Source organism: Leuciscus leuciscus (assembly GCF_965113295.1).
Source record: "Leuciscus leuciscus genome assembly, chromosome: 6".
Classification (NCBI taxonomy): domain Eukaryota; kingdom Metazoa; phylum Chordata; class Actinopteri; order Cypriniformes; family Leuciscidae; genus Leuciscus; species Leuciscus leuciscus.
This window is the reverse complement of record NC_138730.1, coordinates 27,058,152-27,075,808: the sequence shown is the minus strand read 5'-3', so window position 1 is coordinate 27,075,808 and position 17,657 is coordinate 27,058,152. Positions and strand designations below refer to the sequence as shown.

Genomic DNA, 17,657 nt, shown 5'->3' with positions numbered 1-17,657 from the left:
AGTTTTATTTGTCTTCCCCAGTGACCTTTGATAATAGCAAGAGAAGTGTCCTCTGCATTTGTCTCTGGTGTAGGGCTCGGAGGACATCACCCCCACAAGACAAGCTCAGCCCGGGTCGGCGGCCCCCGCTGCCTTTCTCCTGCAGCATAACAATGGCTGCCCTCTGCGCTCTAGGGTGGAGGGCACGCTGATCCTGTTACACCATGACAAGTACCACAATCCCCCATTGAAGAGCACATATTCTCCCCCCTCTGCCTATACAAGAGCCAAGCCTATTCATCGCATTGTTTTCTTTCCAGCACATGACTTTTGTGTTGGGCCTCGGCAAAGTCAGGTGTTCGAATATGACCTGGAAACCGCAGGTTGCCCACACACTACGTGCATTACGGAGCTTGATTCGCTCTGGCATTCAAGTTCAATATGTAAGGAGCCCATCAATTGATTCTTGCACCGGAGTCGTAGCTTACTATTGGGGATTACGAGAGACCAAAACCAATTATCTGAACTGTTATTTCTGCTGAACGGAGCAGAAGTCAAAGTTCTGGGTCCCACAGCACTGGTTGTGGAGGACATAGCGAATTACATTTCCAGAATGCTTCTGTAAGTCTGGCAAGGAACTAGGATGCAGGCATCCCGGGGAGGATGTGGAGGGCTGGAACTCTCAAGAACGTGCGGTGTGGGAAGGAGCGGTCCAGACATAAAGCCCCACGGCTGTTGAGCACATTAATCATGTTTGGAGTACGAGAGGATGGGAGGGGATGGGGTAGCCCCCTCGCTGCATGTTTGCATGTCTGCTGCTGCACTGACGTGTTCACTGTCAGTCCCAGAGTCAGGGAGAGCAGGAAGACTAATGAGATGCTACTTTTTTCTCTCTCGCTCTTTCACGTGTCTCTCTTGCCCTCCAGAGGAGGGCGGCTGGGGAGGTGGGGAGCAGGGGATGACAGGTTGGTTATTTACTCTGCCTTTCATATTTGCCTTTTAGTTCTGCCGTTTCCCCCTCTCTCCTCCAACCATTTTCCTGCAGTCATCTGTTCACTCAGCTGCCTGCGAGAAACCGGTGCCTAATGGGCCATATCAGCACAGCCACTGCAGGGAAACAGAGGCCTGTCATTAGGCTATATTGAAAAAGAAGCCAGTAGGCAGGGAGAGGGGGAGAAAGCCATTGATATTTATATTGTGCGCACCTACCAGGGCACTAAGATCAGCATGTGACGCCTTCCTCCGAACCCTGCTTTGAAAAAGGAGCTATCAATATTTCATCAAGAATATCTTTTTAATGCTGAAAAAATAGGTGGTCCTGTCTGCAAGATGGGCGTACAAATGTAAGGCTGGCTAATGACTAGTCCTTGTATTATTCAGTAGCCAAATCATTTTTATGCCTCTCATATGTGAGTAATGATTGACAGAGAATGGGGATGGAAATACTTGATGCTAATGAAGCATAATAGAGTGTGGCCATCTGCAACTGCACGAACATGCCATTTCTTCCACCCCGATCACATGACGGAGAACATATTGTGCTAAACACCAGCGGTGATCTTGAGGTGGAAGATGATGTTCTTGTGAAACCCTGCACTCTCTCTGATGTGCTTCCTTGCATGTTTTGTTTTCTTTCTCACTTTTAACAAGCTCGTATCAGCCGTGCACTATTCACTTCGGTTACTTGAGGGGGAGGCAGGATGTTTCAGAAGTGATATGCTGGAGAAACGCAAGAACAAGAGTCATGTTTTCCACAAGATATGCAAAGTCATGGTACTTTGTAAGTCAAAGAGAGGTCAAAGCTTTGAGTCATGAAACAACTTTAAAGTCTAGAGAGATTAGGACCAAAGATACAATATCCCAGAGTTAGGGCTGCAAAATTAATCAAAATAAAAGGAAATCGCAATTTGGCTTAGTGCAACTGCAATTATGAAATCGAAAAATCTGTGATTATTTATTAAATATATGCACAGCGTGTCTCTTGAAGCTCATCACTATGATCAGAGCGACTCGATCGTTTTGCAGTAAAATGTTGCTCCATCACTGCAAGCGCTCTGTGTTTGGGTCAGGTAACATGCATTTGAAAAAGGAACACGTGCCAAACTTCTTCTCAAACTTTTAATGAGAAGCGTTTATAAATCTGTTGTCCAACAAAGGGGAATTTCAAATTAAAAAACTTTTAATAAGGTTTTAGTCCAATAACCTTTTGTGATCTGATGTGTTTCCTTGTCATAGATTGAGCAGAAAATATATTTTATAGCATTCAATACTGTGATAAATGCTATGCATTTTAAATATACTTTGTTTTTATAAAAATACCAGAGATGGCTTTAAGAACATATAAACCGGTAACACTTTACCATAAGGTTTCAATAGTTATCATGAACATTTCAACATGTAATACATTACTAAAATCAAAAGTAGTAGACGATTTGTTAAAATTAGCTAGTTTATGCACTCTGAAGTAACATGAACTAACAATGAACAGCTGTATCTTTATTAACTAACATTAATAAAGATACAAACAAATACAGGTACAAATGTATTGCTCATGGTTAGTTCATGTTAGTTATTCATTCTAATGTTTAAAAAAATGATACCTAATTGCTATCGGTAAGTGTTACCGATAAACCATATATTGTCGCAGTCGTGTGTTTATCGTCTCGTTTCATTTGTCAAAACGTTTCTATCTTCTTTTTATTCAGCTACAGCAATAGCTGGATGCCTTTATCCATGTAAGGGATTTCCAGGAACAGCATGCGTAATATTACTTCTGTGAGGCATATTTGGACTTTTTGCACAAGGACACCCTCCAACTTCCAGTATGAATGAAATATACATTACATGAGCGTTTAGCACTCCACAATGCTGACACCACCCTGTTTTGGGTAAAAATAGAAAATAATACGTTGTAAGATGCTCTCATATTTCATATCAATGACATTTTGCACACATCCTGACCAAAAAAAAGAAGAAATTACTGTCACAGATTTTGTATAATAATATTTTATAATAAAAACTTAATACAGACAAAACAGATAACATTATTAGTAGTATTATTAAATAGGCCTAACTTTTTATTTTGTAATGAAATAGTGTTATTACAATAGTGATAGGCTACTTCTTAATAAATTGTTTAATATTTTTATTTAGTAATAATAATCATAATTTCCAGTCGCATTTATACAAGCACAAAATTGTATTGTGCAGCACTATAAATAAGCAAAACAAATCCTGTTGTTCTTAATTTGTTTACAAATTTTACCCAGCAAATCGCAATTCGATTTTTTCCCCAAATCATGCAGCCCTACCCAGAGTTTACTTTTGAGTCAAGTAGTGACCTTGTAGTGTGGAAATCACAAGAAATCTTCGATATAGTAAGTTATATAAAAGCTCAGAACAAACAAAAAAACTAAGTTAAAGTCTAAACAACGGCAGTTGGCTAATATGTATGTGTTTAAATGGTGTACTTTTTAGAGCTATGGCAATCTATCTTGCTGATGTGTATTTAAGCTTCGGAGGCAATTAATGTTTATTCAGGGGAGCCGAGACTGACCGCAACAAATTTGCATAACTTGGCTGTTCCACACAATGGAAAAAGTGAAAACTAAGTGGTCATCCTCTTTTGAAAGTACAGGGAGAAGGCAAGAACAAAAGGCACCTCAGTTAGTGGTGTGAAGACTTTTGAAGTAGAGGACTGACATACTTCGGGCTTTACGCTCAAAGACCCATCAGCCCTTCAAAGACCCCTGCCAGACCTTCTAAGGCCCACTTGAAACAAATAATTAAATGCAAAAATAATGGATGCAGGCTGTGCTAAATTGTTGAAATCTGTGCAAAGGCAGATTAAGGTCCACTCACTGCTTCGTTTAAAGAATCTCAGTGAGTATGTTATGTTTTCAAGGATCTAAAACTGAAATTCAAAAAAACTGAATTTCTGGTATCAATTCATTTGAACCAGTCAACCCAACCCCAAAAAAACAACAACTGAATCCTACTTGCAACCGAATAAATATTCACGGTCAGGTGGACTTCTACCATCTGCGTACAAATCTAATTATTAAGGCAGTGAAATGGCAGCAAGTAGGTTGCAATACTTGGGTCAATGACATATAAAAATGTTCACAATATCAAAAGTTTAAAACATGTGTTTACTAAGAAATATCTCTATTCATGTTGGTTTCATACGGTTATGAAAAAATTCCATTTAAAAAAAAAATCAAAAAGAAATAATGTGGTAGCATAAAGTAAAAGTATTAAAATAATTGTATGTTACTTATAATAACAAATACATTTTAAGTAAAAAAAAAAAATCTAATATGAATTATTAATTTCAGTAATATATTTTTGGTGAGTCACACCACGAGATTTTACAAACTGAAAAAAAAAATAAAAAAATTAAAAAATTAATTAAAATTCATATATTAAAAACACACCCACCACAGAAGTTGTATTCAAGGAATAGTACGAACAAACAGCACTGTTATTGTATTCTTTTTTAAACGTAATCGACAAGACAAAAAAAAAATGACCCATTGACCCGATGTTTCCCAACCCTGCTCCTGGAGGCACACCAACAGTGCACATTTTGGATGTCTCCCTTATCTGACCCATATATTTCTGGTCTTGGAGTCTCTTCTAACAAGCTGATGAATTGATTCAGGTGTGATCAATTAGGAAGAGTTAGAATATGTGTAGTGTTGGTGTGTCTCCAGGAACAGGGTTGGGAAACACTGCATTGACCTACATGAAAATAACTAAAATGTTTATCTGCTGTATTTTCTATACTAGAAAGAGTAAACAAGATCACAAGGAATCAAACACAGCTGAGATTTGGGGAGAAACCAACTAAAAAATTAAATTAAATAAAAAAGTAAAGGGTGCTGAAACAGACAGGTACAAATCAATAGCACAAGATGAATTCAATATGCAGAATTAAGTAACGAAAAAAATTTGCTTTAGAATCAATACAATCACACAGAGACCACACAGTGCTAATGGTGGGGCCTTCAGCACACCCATGTGATTGGTGGCTGGCAACGAGTCAAGCTAAAAACAGGAATTGCAATGGCTAGAATAAACACACATATGAAGTGATGGCTTTAAAAAGTCCACAGCCTCCAATGTGACATTTGCATAGAAGTTTGCACATTGCTAACTGCCACTGACTGGGGCCTCTTTCTTTCCACCCTCTGGCAGGATATTTGACCTCATCTCCAACACACATTATCCTTCCTCTCTCGTCCAGACTTAGAAAATTAAGTTTCCATGTGAACTGGCCACAAAAACTCCCGCACACAAAATCTCAGCTGGATGAAAGGCCTTCTATGGGGGAGGGTAGCTGCCTGAGTGCTGCTTGAGTTTCCTGCACTCCGCGTTTAGTGTTACAGCCCCAGATGTAAGGATTTTCCTACACGTCTTTACAAATTGAAGGTAGGGGCCGTCCTTTATTTTCTGCCTGCCTAAACATAGCTTGTCATAGAAAATGCTTCCATTTCCTCTACGCAATCTCACCTCCAAACCAATTTTTTCCCCCTTCCTCTGTTCTCGGTTGGTTGACTTGCCTTCTCCTTTCTCTCTTTTTGTTTCCTCTGGAATTCTCTTACATTTGTTAGGCAATTACAGCCAAATGAGGCCCTATTAGGCATGTCTGGAGGCCCCTTCTTTAAAGAGGAGCAACTCTCAGCAGCCTCTATCTCTGACAATGACACCCAAACAGAGCAGCAGGCAGGAGGGAGGAAAAAGAGAGAGAAAAGGGGCATGTCCCTCCCAGCGATAAAGTAAAAAGGGTTACAACACTTCCAAAAGCTTTGAAACATGTGTATCTTGTGTAAATCTGAGCTTTAAAGGCTCACCAGCCATATTCCGCTCCTCCCAGAGCATAAAAGCATAAAAGTTCCATTAAAGCAACTACTTCATGACGAAACATCGACAAAATAATCAGCCGCCTGTGAGCAGAGATCAAAGAGGTAAAGCTATCTTAAGGGACCTTTAACAGCCAGCATTTTTAAACTAGGATTGTGAGGGGCAATAATGTATAATGGGTGAATGCGCGTGTGCATACAACTCACTGAGTTCCAATAAAACGCAGATAAGCTGCAGCAGGGAGACGAGCTCGCACAAGTGCACGCTGCAAGCCCAGCTGCACATGGGTAGGGTATGGACGGGAACCTTGCCTCTGGCTCAAAATCAGAGCTCCATTTTGCAGAAGCAGAGATACTAAACTAAACCGATTGCTGCAAACACAGCTGTGAAGCAGACAAGGCCTTGTCTGAGGAGTGCATCACTGATAAACTAAAATCAGAGGGGTATGGGGCAAGCTGCAGCAGAATGCAAAGAGGGCAAGGTTGCAATTGATTTTTAGTGCATGGGCGGGTTGCAGAGCCACTGAGGGAATAAAAACACTCGTCACACTGTGTGAAAAACACATATAGCATAGGCTTTTCTATGGGCGTGCTTTTAAAAACCTAACTGTATGTGGGACTGCGTCGCTTTTTTATCAAGTCTGAGCTCAGTGTTCGGAAACAAGGACCTGATCAAAGTCTCTGACAGGTCTTTTGTCCTGGAATGCGGCGAGTTGTTTTTCACCTTGCTCCAGTTGCTGCTGATTAGCTGACAAGTCGGCTAACCACCCTCTCCCCTATTTCCAAATTAATTTCCCTCCTTTGATAAAGACAAAGGGAGGGGGGGTGGGGGGATGTTTAATGGCCGTGTCCTTCAAAACTAAGAGTGCTAATAAGTGTGAAAGGGAGATTTGTTTAAGTGATTTTCTTTGAGACTTGCAGGCATGGAATTAATTACCTTGATTAAATATTGTCTGTACGGCTGATGAAAGATAGAGCAGAATTAGCGGTCCCTTGTTGAACTTGTATGGTGCTGAATGAGATGTGTCCCGATTACAAAGACCAAAATGATGGCAACACTCAAAGGAGACAAAGAGCTAAAAACAGGCCTAGTGACATCACAGAGCAGCCACTGGCCTAGCCTAATGCTTAATGGCGGCCATTCTCAAAACTCAAACAAACTGGCTCCCAACTGTCTGCCACAATAACTTTTTAAAAAGTTAGCCCATGACTGAAACATTAAGGTTTCGTGTAATAAAACCAAAGGACTGACAGAGACCGATTTCCCAAAGTGAATATTGCATCTGAAGACTTCTGAGTCACTTGGCAGAAGAGTAACATAACTCAATTCAATGCTTGCCTAGGTTTTACAGAGGCACTAAGAGGGCTAAACAACCTCTCAGTGGCTCTTCCCGCCATAATCCCACCAAACTTTTGCCTCCTAACCAAAGAAGAGGGTATTCTAAAGGTTTCACATCACAGCTTTGTGCTCCATTGCGAAAAGCTATACTCTTAACCACCCTCCCACCCCCCAAACACACACCCCCCTCCCCCTCTGTGAATGGGGGAGTTGTCTACAGCTGGGTAACAAAGCATGACCCAATAATCCTCAAGCCTAACTCAAAGCTAGAACCTCCTCTCCAAGGACTTCATAAGACAGAGGCTGGGGTAGGGTGGTAAATTACACAAACGAGAATTAATTTATTCTTATCAAATCGGTTTCCTGTAGCATGCCGTCCGGCCCTTAATATTTGGGGCAGAAAATTTGACCATTCAGAGGATAACGATGAATTTAACATCCCCCGCATCCCCAGGCTTGAGTGTTTTTGCGCTATGGCTTCTGGAAAGAGTACAAATTATGTTGTGAACTTTCAGGCAAACTTCAGAGTAAGCCTGGCTCACAGGGAGTAAGCCTTTGAGTATGAATCTTTGCTAACTTCATTTCAGCTAACATGCTGAATAAACGTTAAAAGTGGTTTATACTTTGTTGCAGTGTCTTTGAAAGTTTTAAACAGGTCTAAAAGAAAGTGTAGCAATTGAGGAATCAAAAACAGTTTATTCAAGCATGCACAGGTGGATCTAGTAGTTGTACTGGTGTCAAAAAACACCCCCACAGACATTTTCTAGACTGTTCATGTTTTAAGGCACAATTATCTTGCCTATCAGATGCAAACATGTCCAGTTCATAGTTTCAGTACCCATCAAAAGCAAAAGAACACAGTCTCCACACACAGCAAAACAGATCGCAATTAAACCTGCTTTATCTCAGTTTATCAAGTGAGATATGACATACCCTTACTGTCAGATGCCTGATCTATCAAGTATCTATTCTGCCCATTGTTTATTTTACAATCCAAAAGATTGTGCTTATTCACACTTAAACGGTTAATGTTTAAAAACTCAAGCATTATCCAAACAGCACCCAGGCAATCCTAGAAATGCAGTGCAGTTTTGGCATATTATCGTCATAATTAAAAATATAAACTAGAACTACTTCACAAAACACTATTAAAATCATGTATATTGTATAACATAAAATTGAGACAAAGGCACAGCGTCTTTAAAAATACTATAGTCACAAAAACAACCAAGTCTAGAAACTTTTGAGAATAGTTTTGTATAACTTTAAAAAGGCAAAATAACTATAACAAGTTTCGTTGAATGTGAAAAAGGGGCAACACTTACTCATGAAGGGAGCTTTTCAAGGTTGCTAAATAAGTACCCGTGTTATTTCATTACAGCTAGGTTATCACGTTTCCACTAACATCGGCCTTTTAAAGGAACACAGTGGATCTTTGTGAGAATAAATGAATCATGGCTTCTTTATTGAATTAGTTATATGTATACTTTCACTACTCTCATAACACCTACAATTATTGGAGATTTGGGGCTTCCTGTAACTGCTATTTCAAGAAAAGAAAGCTTACATTATAGGAGTAATGTGGCTGGTCGAGTACATGACTGATTTTCTGCTTTTTCCTGTTCATATGTGGTATATAAGCTAAATATTTAATATTGTGAATGGTTTTGTTGATCTTAACTAAGCCTCAAACATTATAAATGCCACATTGGACCTTACAAGTGAAGTGCAATTTTACTACTTCAAATGAGCACATAATTGGGCATGTTGTGCTTTGGAACCCTACAGAGACCAGTACGTTTTTATAATAATAATAAAAAAATTAACAAAAACACTTTAACCTTTCTTTCACGATTGTATTTTGACAGTATGTTTACTGAAGTGAAGCGAGTGGGGGAGGAAAATGTATAGACATTTGGGCAGCCATTTAAACTGCCTTCGTGTTCTAAATACCAAAGCCTTTTCGAGTTGCTTCACAATTTTTCGATTTAATGCGTTTAAATGAAGCTTGAAATGCTGTGACGGGTTTCTATGGTTTAGAAAAACACCTCTACACGCCAAAAAAAAAAATGCTATTCGGCTAATACATAAGAACTAGCCCGACATGAGGGGGGTTTTGAGCTATTGTGCTGTAGCCTCTACTAGGACAACCCAACGACATATTTAGACGAATAGTAATTTTTTTACTCATTTTAACGATTATATCAAAAAATATATTCGAAATAAAACAACAGAGGGTTAGATAAAGTCTAGGCACGTGTTTTATCATTCGTTTAACTACGGCAAATACGCGTCCTTTGTCTTGACCAACCAGCAAATAAACAAAAGATATGGGATTTGGATTCAAGCGGATTACCCTGGACTTAATTATATCAAGAAACCCAACTACCGTCAAGCAACCAAAAATACACGGAGAAAAGCCAATAATTCTCCGAAACCAACTTTAGACGGAAATATTAGCAAAATAGCAGCTCGGTGTGCTACAACAGAGATTCATTGTGACCAGCATGATAGTCTTTTCTTCCTCGCGACCTGGGAAAAAATGTTCCGTTTCGACAGAGCTCGCTGTGATTGTTCAAATATACACTATTTTGTATCATCTTGTATCTTCTCTGAAACTTATAATGCATATAATCGTTTTATCAAGTGTTAAATGAACATTACAGCAACCGGTTCCAATGAATTCCACATTAAAAGCCATTGCAACATGCCCAAAGGGAAGCCCTTTAATTTTTAAAACGTGCGCTCCGTTTCATTCGCAATACGACAGGCATTAAAATGCTCCCTTACTGGAAGTGAAGAATCTCTATGTAGAAACGAAGATTGTACGTTACAGTTTCTAAACGAGACCACTTCCATTTTTCTCAAGAAACTTCGTTTGCTAGAAAGTGAAACAAATATTTCCGATGTAACTTTCAACGCTTTGGACGGTTAAAGCGGTAACACTTACCGACTTGTAAGACGTTGTCCACACAACCGGTTTCCAAAAGCCGGATTCCCCGGCGGAAAGGCAGTCCATCTCCGGTAACCCCCGTCCCTGTGCTGCCTGTTGTGTTCGTAACCCCTCCGGGGACTGTACCAGATCCAACAGACGTGCTCGAGCCCACTACTGGACCCTCTTCACCCGCCACTCGGCACTGAAACGACGAATACATACATATTTCCCTTTCGTTCCTCGGGAACGACCAATACACGATACGGCGCTGAACCGGTTCGGGAATCCGCTCGAAGCGCTCTTCCACCCTCTCGAAGGCCCATTTCTCCGCTACGGCCTTCGCAGCGCAGTCCAGTAGAGATTCCGGGCAACGGAAACGTGAGTTCTGAAATCCCGGGCCAGGCCCCGGACCCGGTCCTCGAGGAGCGGGACGCAAACACGGACGCTTGCTGGCCGGGGGTAAGGAGAGGTGAAGCGGCGGCTGAGGCAATAGCTCTCCACGTCCCTCCGCCATGACAACCAAATAAACACTGAAGTGAGGACCGTGGCTCTAGAAGCGCACAGACCGAGGCACCGCACAACGGGAGGGTCGTCACTTCACATACGTCACTACCAATAACAAACGCGCTCGAGCCAATCGCGAGGACGGGCTGCACCGAGGCGATGCGCATGTGTGCGCTGAAATGACAGGCACGGTGTTGATCAAACAGACTGTTTGTTACAAATTCCTCTTTATTTACAACTCGTGCACTTAAAACTGTCAATGATCTGCTGCAGTGTGTTTAAACACCTGCCGTTGTTTCAAAGATCAACTGTAGCGCTGAGAACTGAGCATTACCTTTTGAAAGACCTCATAATATCGCAGCATAACGTTACAATCTACATTCTCTGAATGTACAAGATGTGTGCAGTACCCTTCAAGAGTCGTAAAAAATGTGGAGAACTCTCCAGCTGCCCTTTTAGTGTGTTGTAACAAAAGTTTGAAATGTTTCTATGATAATGTAACTTTTTAACAGATGTCTACTGCCCACCCTGGTGGCCAAGTATTTAATGTCAGTTGATTGGTGCTGTCAAAGTCCATCCAGTCCTGATTAGAAATCATGTCATAACTCATGCAGATAGATACTAGCATGTATTTAACGTGTATGTCTCCACCGTGCTGATTTTTTTCATATATATATAAATATATATATATATATATATATGTATATATATATACCGTTCAAAAGTTTGGGTCAGTAAGATTTTTAGTTTTATGTTAGACATTTAAGTTACAATAGAAAATACATGTTGTTCTTTTGAACATTATATCATCAGAGAACCCTAAAATGTCAATAATAATAATTATAATATTTTACACACATTTTTTTTAGCCGTACAGTTGTTTTCAACATAAATGTTTTTGGAGAACCAAATCAGCATATTGGAATTATTTCTGATGGATATGACTCTAAAGACTAGAGTAATGATGCCGAAAATTCAGCTTTAATATATATATATATATATATATATATATATATATATATATATATATATATATATATATATATATATATATTAAAATAGAAAACAGATCAATTGTAATAATATTTCACAATGTTACTGTTATTTACTCTATTTCTGATCACATGGTGAGCATAAGAGACTTCTTTCAAAAACATTAAAAAAAATAAAAATCTTATCAACCCCAAACTTTTGAAACATACCTTGCAAACCACCCAAGAGGAAAAGTCATCTTCAATTGTTGATTTTTTTATTAACAAAACTTTTCACATATGCTTTGAATATTATAAATATCTAAAATGTATAAATTGTAATGTCTCTTGGCAAAAACGTTATCTTTTACAATCGTTTCAAAGTGTTTTGTGTTTCATAATTGTTTTACTGTTTAGATTTAGCAATGACATGTTCTGACAGTGTGTCAGTGAACTGTTCACTGTTTTTCCTGGACATATGCCTATTCAAAAACAGACTGAGAAATATTCACTGGAGTGAACAGCGTTACAACTAGCCCCACTTTCCATAAAAGTGCACCTCACCCACTTCTAGTTTCATTTTGCAAATCTATTTCTCCCCCTATAGTTCCCTCTCTCACACATATATGTTCTCGTTTGATGAACACACTGAAGAAACTTCACCTCCTGCCCTGTAAAGACAGGGATGTTGTCTGCACCTCTCAAGGACTCCAGGCCAATTATCTGTTGTATGTGATTTCGCTTCATCGTTTTTAAAAACTTATTTTGTGATCTTTATGGATCCCCCAGATCTGCAAGACAGAGACCATCAGACTGCAGATGATACTAATGTTGCCCACAACATGGTTGGTGATGTACTTGACTTCATGCACACCATGGCCTGAGGGCCCCTGACAACTTGCTGATATTTGTATGTTGTCTAACTCTGCTGACATGCACTTTGTAAGGTGTCATGTTATCACTGCAACCAAGGAATGAAAGAATTAAGTAAAAGATCATATTTTTTAAACAAATTGAAACTTGACATCTTGTCCGTTCATTTATCTGTATTTAAACGTATTATTCATAAGTTCTTCATATTTGTCTGTAAACACTGGGAGTGTTTGTAAGATTGTTTGTGTATATGTTTATTTGTCTGCTGCCTCTTAGGGAACCAGAACAGCAGGTGTGGGGAGAAGTAATGACAAGACTCCATTTTACTGGCTGTCACATCCCAGCATGCTCGCCGCTGTCCAGTCGAGTGCACCGACTGAAAGATGACAAGCTGACAGCTCACCACACAGGATACCAGGCGTCTAATGACATTCTGCGAGTCCTCTGTGTGAGTGTGTAAGTCTCTGTGTGTATGTGTATATGTATATGCATGACAGTCTGGAAGAGGGAGTCTTGTCACTTCTGGTGCTTTTCAAAGTACCCTGGGCTCCAGCCTCCCAGTGAACGGAAATGTCCTTGAGGGCAGAGACATCACTTTTTTTTTTTTTTTTTTTACACACAGCACCCCACATGCCAACCGCCACAGTTATTATGGAGGCGAATCGAAGACAATATTTTTCTGCTATCGGAAATTTTTATCAGACATTTTCATTCTAAGCCAGCACAGTGTTACAGTACTGATTACATCTGATTCAAGTGCTTCCCAACCTGATCGCGCCATGTTTTTTTTTTTCAGGATCGTTCATCTGGGGGAATGTTGTCACATCAACCCAAATCGAACAATGGACTGAAATATAATGGCGCTGGACGCTACCAGTTTCCAAGGCAACAATTGTGACAGATTTGGGGGAGACAAGACAGGTAATTGGAAAAAGATTGATGGGGTACAAGAGAGTGGAAAAAAACCCTATCAAAGGAGGTCTCTCAGGGAATAACAACAATACAATAAAAGGTCTTGCATCCTTTCGAGCCATCGGCGGCCTCCTGTCCATCTATTTTTAGGCCCAATTCAACACATCTGTCAGTCTTTCGTCATGTGAGAATATACAAAAAGATTGTGCATCGAAAATTATTCATCCTCAAGTAAAACCTCTTAAATATTTCCTGTCTGTTTCTGTGCAGAATTCCATTGCTCCCACAAAAACTGTTAATTGGTTAACTGTAAATGATCTAACCACATGGTAAATAAAAACTGTCAACATGACAATATATGCAATTTTACTGTAAAATAATGTCAAATGTATGTTTTTCACATATTTGAATTACCATTTAATTTACAGTGAAAAACAGTAAAAGGACATTCCCAAAACACCACACATGATTATATTTTAAATAAAAAAAATTGTGTCTTCGTTTAATTTAATTTAACAAGATATTTTTTATAACAGTGCACCTTTTCATTCATTTCACACCAATGCTTCCTCTAGGCTCTGTTTGGACTTGGCGAACTCAAGAGGGGTGTTGCTCAGCCTGACACAGTGTCTAAGAATGCAAAGAAGCCTCTAGGGTTAATGGTTGAGACTGCGTCACCGACGGTTCGAGTCAAGTCATTTCCAGCATAACCAAACCAAACAAGCAAAGTTTATGTTTGTATCGGAAGGTTTCCGTACGCGATGATGTCAGCAGGATCGGGGCAGATTAGGGCTATTTGCCGTGTGGCGGTTGGAGAGGGAAACAATGGTGGTGTTGATAGAGAACCCAGCTCCACCTGTAGGGCCTGCTTTTTATCTCCACTGCAGTACGGCGGTCCCCTCCCCCAGGCCTTTCTTGTCATCACTCTTTGCAGCGTTCATTAAATGGAGTCAGACTTTAGCAGGAGAGAAGAGCCCAAGTCACCCATGTGAGAAAAAAAGAGAATTACCTAAGCCTTTTGTCTCACAGAGTGTGGCTCAGCTAATGTCTTGAAGGCATGCTGATCTCTTCACAAAGCGTTGTCCTCACACAATAGAGAAGACAGCATGTAGTTTGGCATGCAAAACATATATAGCCCAGCCTCTTTGTTACCTGTGGTGAGAGGTTTTCAGTCTCATTTGGTCTGTTTGATTGGGCTGATAAGATGTCTGTCAGGGTCAGGTCAGACTGAGCATTTGTTGTGCTGACAGTGTGATGATTGAGACATTGGTGTCAATTAGGTGTTTGCGTATTGTGCCCGGCATAACCGCTATTACTTTAGCATGGCGGCTTCCTCCCACAAGTGTGCCAGCTTCACCTCCTTTATGCCTCTTTGTCTGTGTACTCCCTCACTCGGCCTCACAGGAGCTAAATTTATGACCTATTCTGTCTTCGTCCACTCAACCCCCCGTCACCCGCCGGTTCTTCTGTGTTCACACCAGAAGTGACAGAAGCTCTTAGCCCCTCTTCACACATCCTCACCCTTTTTCCTCCTCTGTGCCGTGCCCTCTCTCTCCCTCATTCACCTTCTTCCTCCCCCAGTCCTTACTCTTTGTTGTGGCCTAAAGCTATTTAAGGGTGCAGGATAGAGCTGGTCTCATGAGAGGGCCCAGGACAAATAGTAGGAGTGTTTACTGTGGAGGCACTGATATGTCCTTTGGGACTGAACTGAGCTGAGCATGCAGCTGCAGGAAAAAGCAGGGTCGAAGGCCTTTGTGTCGTCCCCATTCACCTGACCACTGGAATCCTCCAGTCAGGGGTGTGTAAGGCACTTGAGAATACTAACGAAGAACAATTACTCAAGTATTATTTTGGGGAATTTGTACTTATGGGCTGTTGAACTAAATACTGTCTAAGGAAACAATAGGACTTTTCACACTTGAAATTGTTAACCCTGGGTCATACTAAACCCCGGGTAAATGGAATCCTGGGTTATCTTGATTCACGTTTCACACTGCTCATAATTTACCTGGGTTAACAATTAATCCTGGGTATTCATAAACTGGCGTTTCACACTGTACATTTCTAAACCATGGGTTAACGTTCTTATTTTACATATTTGCGGTGTCTGTGTCACTGATTGAAGGAATGGCACACTAGATATGTTTTCAAAAAGGCTCTAGCATAGCGCATCTTCATATATAGCAGATATCTGATATATATATATATATATATATATATATATATATATATATATATATATATATATATATCAGACTATGAAGGTAAGAATGAAATGGTCTCTTCTACACTCCAATTGTCGGGTTTTCTGTCACCATTTGACATTTTTCCCCTCAAACGCTAAACCATATGTTTATGTTTCCATGACTGTCCAAAGCACATGAATATGAGGAATGCATTTGGTTGTTGGTTGCTAAGCATCTAGCCATAACATTCTAACACAGCATCGGTTCATGCACATGTTTGGCACCTTAATGCGGGGTTAACTGTGCAAAAGTTAATTGATCTGTTATCAGAGGTGACTGTGTCTAAGTAATATATTTCAGAAATGTACATACAAATCACACAGTGAGCTAACATCATGTATTAATTTTAGGCTGAACCAATAGCTCATTGAAGTAATTATAACAAGTTGTGATCATAATGATTACAATATATAGAACATTTTGCATTGGTGCATGTTGATTCAGAGTTTGCATCATCTGAAGTCCTCACAAGGGCAGGAGTCATCTCTTCACAGGTGTTGGGGTATCTGAAGTCTTCAGAATAGGCTGGATCCAAACTGGAGCTGACGTACTTGCTAGCTACTGTATCTTGGAATGGGCATCCTTAGATAAAACAGAAAAGCAAATGGAAAGCAATTAGCATAGCTGCTGGTCATTACATTTCAAGCAAAGATAATCATGTGCATTGTATATGATATAACTGGAATAAAAGATTATATTATGTGAATCGCAGGAATAAATTCTATTTTAAAATATATTATGACAGAAAAAAAGTTATTTTAAATTGTAATAATATTTCATAATATTACTGCTTTTTACTGTATTCAGATCAAATAAATGCAGCATGTGAGCCTAGAGACTTCTTTCAAAAACAAATGTATGAAAACGTCTCTTTAGTCACCACAACATAGAGTCTCTGACCCAAAGCAATGCATTTTATGTTTGTTATAACCATCGTTGAAGACTCAGACATTGTCAGTATTGGTTGTAGTTTAACATCTGGTGAGTAAAGCAGAGGGTTATAACATTTTTGGATTCCAAGGACCCCCAGTTTTGACGATTGGCTTGCATGGGACTTCCTGAAATAGGACCGATATGTAATTTAATGTATTATAAAGTCATTAAAAAAATTAAATTAAGAGATTTTAATTTAATTTAATATTGTTTTCATTTATGCTGTATTAATTGTTTGATTGTTTTCATTTATGCCAAAAGAAATTATAAAAAATATTATTTGGAAAATATTGCCTGCGAAGCTGGAAAAAGTAACATTTTCAATTCAATTTACATTTCATTAGTATAGTGATTTCCTCAACAAATAATAGCATTTGTTTTTATTTCTTGCTAAAGAAACATGGCAATCAACAGAATAAAATTGTCACAGTTATAAAAATGAAAGAAAAAATACAAGGAATTATGTTTACTTTTACTGAATAATTTTTCCGGAAACACTTTACAATAAGGTTCATTAGTGAACATTAGTTAACTACCTTAGTTTACATGAACTAAGAATGAACAATACTTCTACAGCATTTCTTTATCTTATTTGTATTTGTTAATCCACTGTGAACTTACATGAACAGTTGTATTTTTATTAGCTAACAGTAACAAAGATTAATAAATACTGTAACAAATGTATTGATCATTGTTTTTGAATGTTAGTTAATACATTTACCAATATTAACTAATGAACCTTATTGTAAAGTGTTACCACTTTTCCTTTTAATTGAGTAAAATGTTGACACACTTTAATGTAAGTACAATGGATCTTTTTACACTCCAGCTACTTATGAAAATGAGCCCGAATGATGCCAATTTACTACTATTTTCTCTTTAATCGGTTCTGTTAAATCTTATTTTCTTATAGCAATCCCATTCATGTGAGCTGCACAGTCTCACTCTCTAGTAATCAAGCTTCTTTTGAGACAGGAACCAGTCAATGGAAATGGCCAGTCTCCTAAATGAGCCTCTCCACAAAATAGTCTGAATGGCTTCAAAACGCCACGGACAGAAAGCACTGTTGTCTGTCTCACGCCCATGTAGTGTGATTGCTTG

At 39.2% G+C, this 17,657-nt stretch overlaps 1 protein-coding gene and 1 long non-coding RNA gene across 3 annotated transcripts in view; one reads left to right on the top strand and one right to left on the bottom strand.

Annotated features, from left to right (window-relative positions):
* The window catches only part of zswim5 (zinc finger, SWIM-type containing 5), a 46,065-nt gene extending 34,919 nt beyond the window's left edge, over window positions 1–11,146 (bottom strand). Inside the window, exon 1 of the mRNA XM_082172225.1 lies at window positions 10,133–11,146. Coding sequence (XP_082028351.1) covers window positions 10,133–10,631 — 499 coding nt within the window. The 5' untranslated portion in view covers window positions 10,632–11,146. The remainder of the gene's footprint in view (window positions 1–10,132) is intronic.
* Window positions 11,147–11,715: 569 nt separating this feature from the next.
* Window positions 11,716–13,851, top strand: LOC309501364. Of its 2 annotated transcripts, none has more exons than XR_014206873.1 (2): window positions 11,716–12,913; window positions 13,262–13,851. It is a non-coding gene; the product is annotated as an uncharacterized lncRNA (long non-coding RNA). The 2 variants fall into 2 exon arrangements; XR_014206874.1 differs by having other exon boundaries at window positions 11,716–12,921.
* Window positions 13,852–17,657: the final 3,806 nt, after the last annotated feature.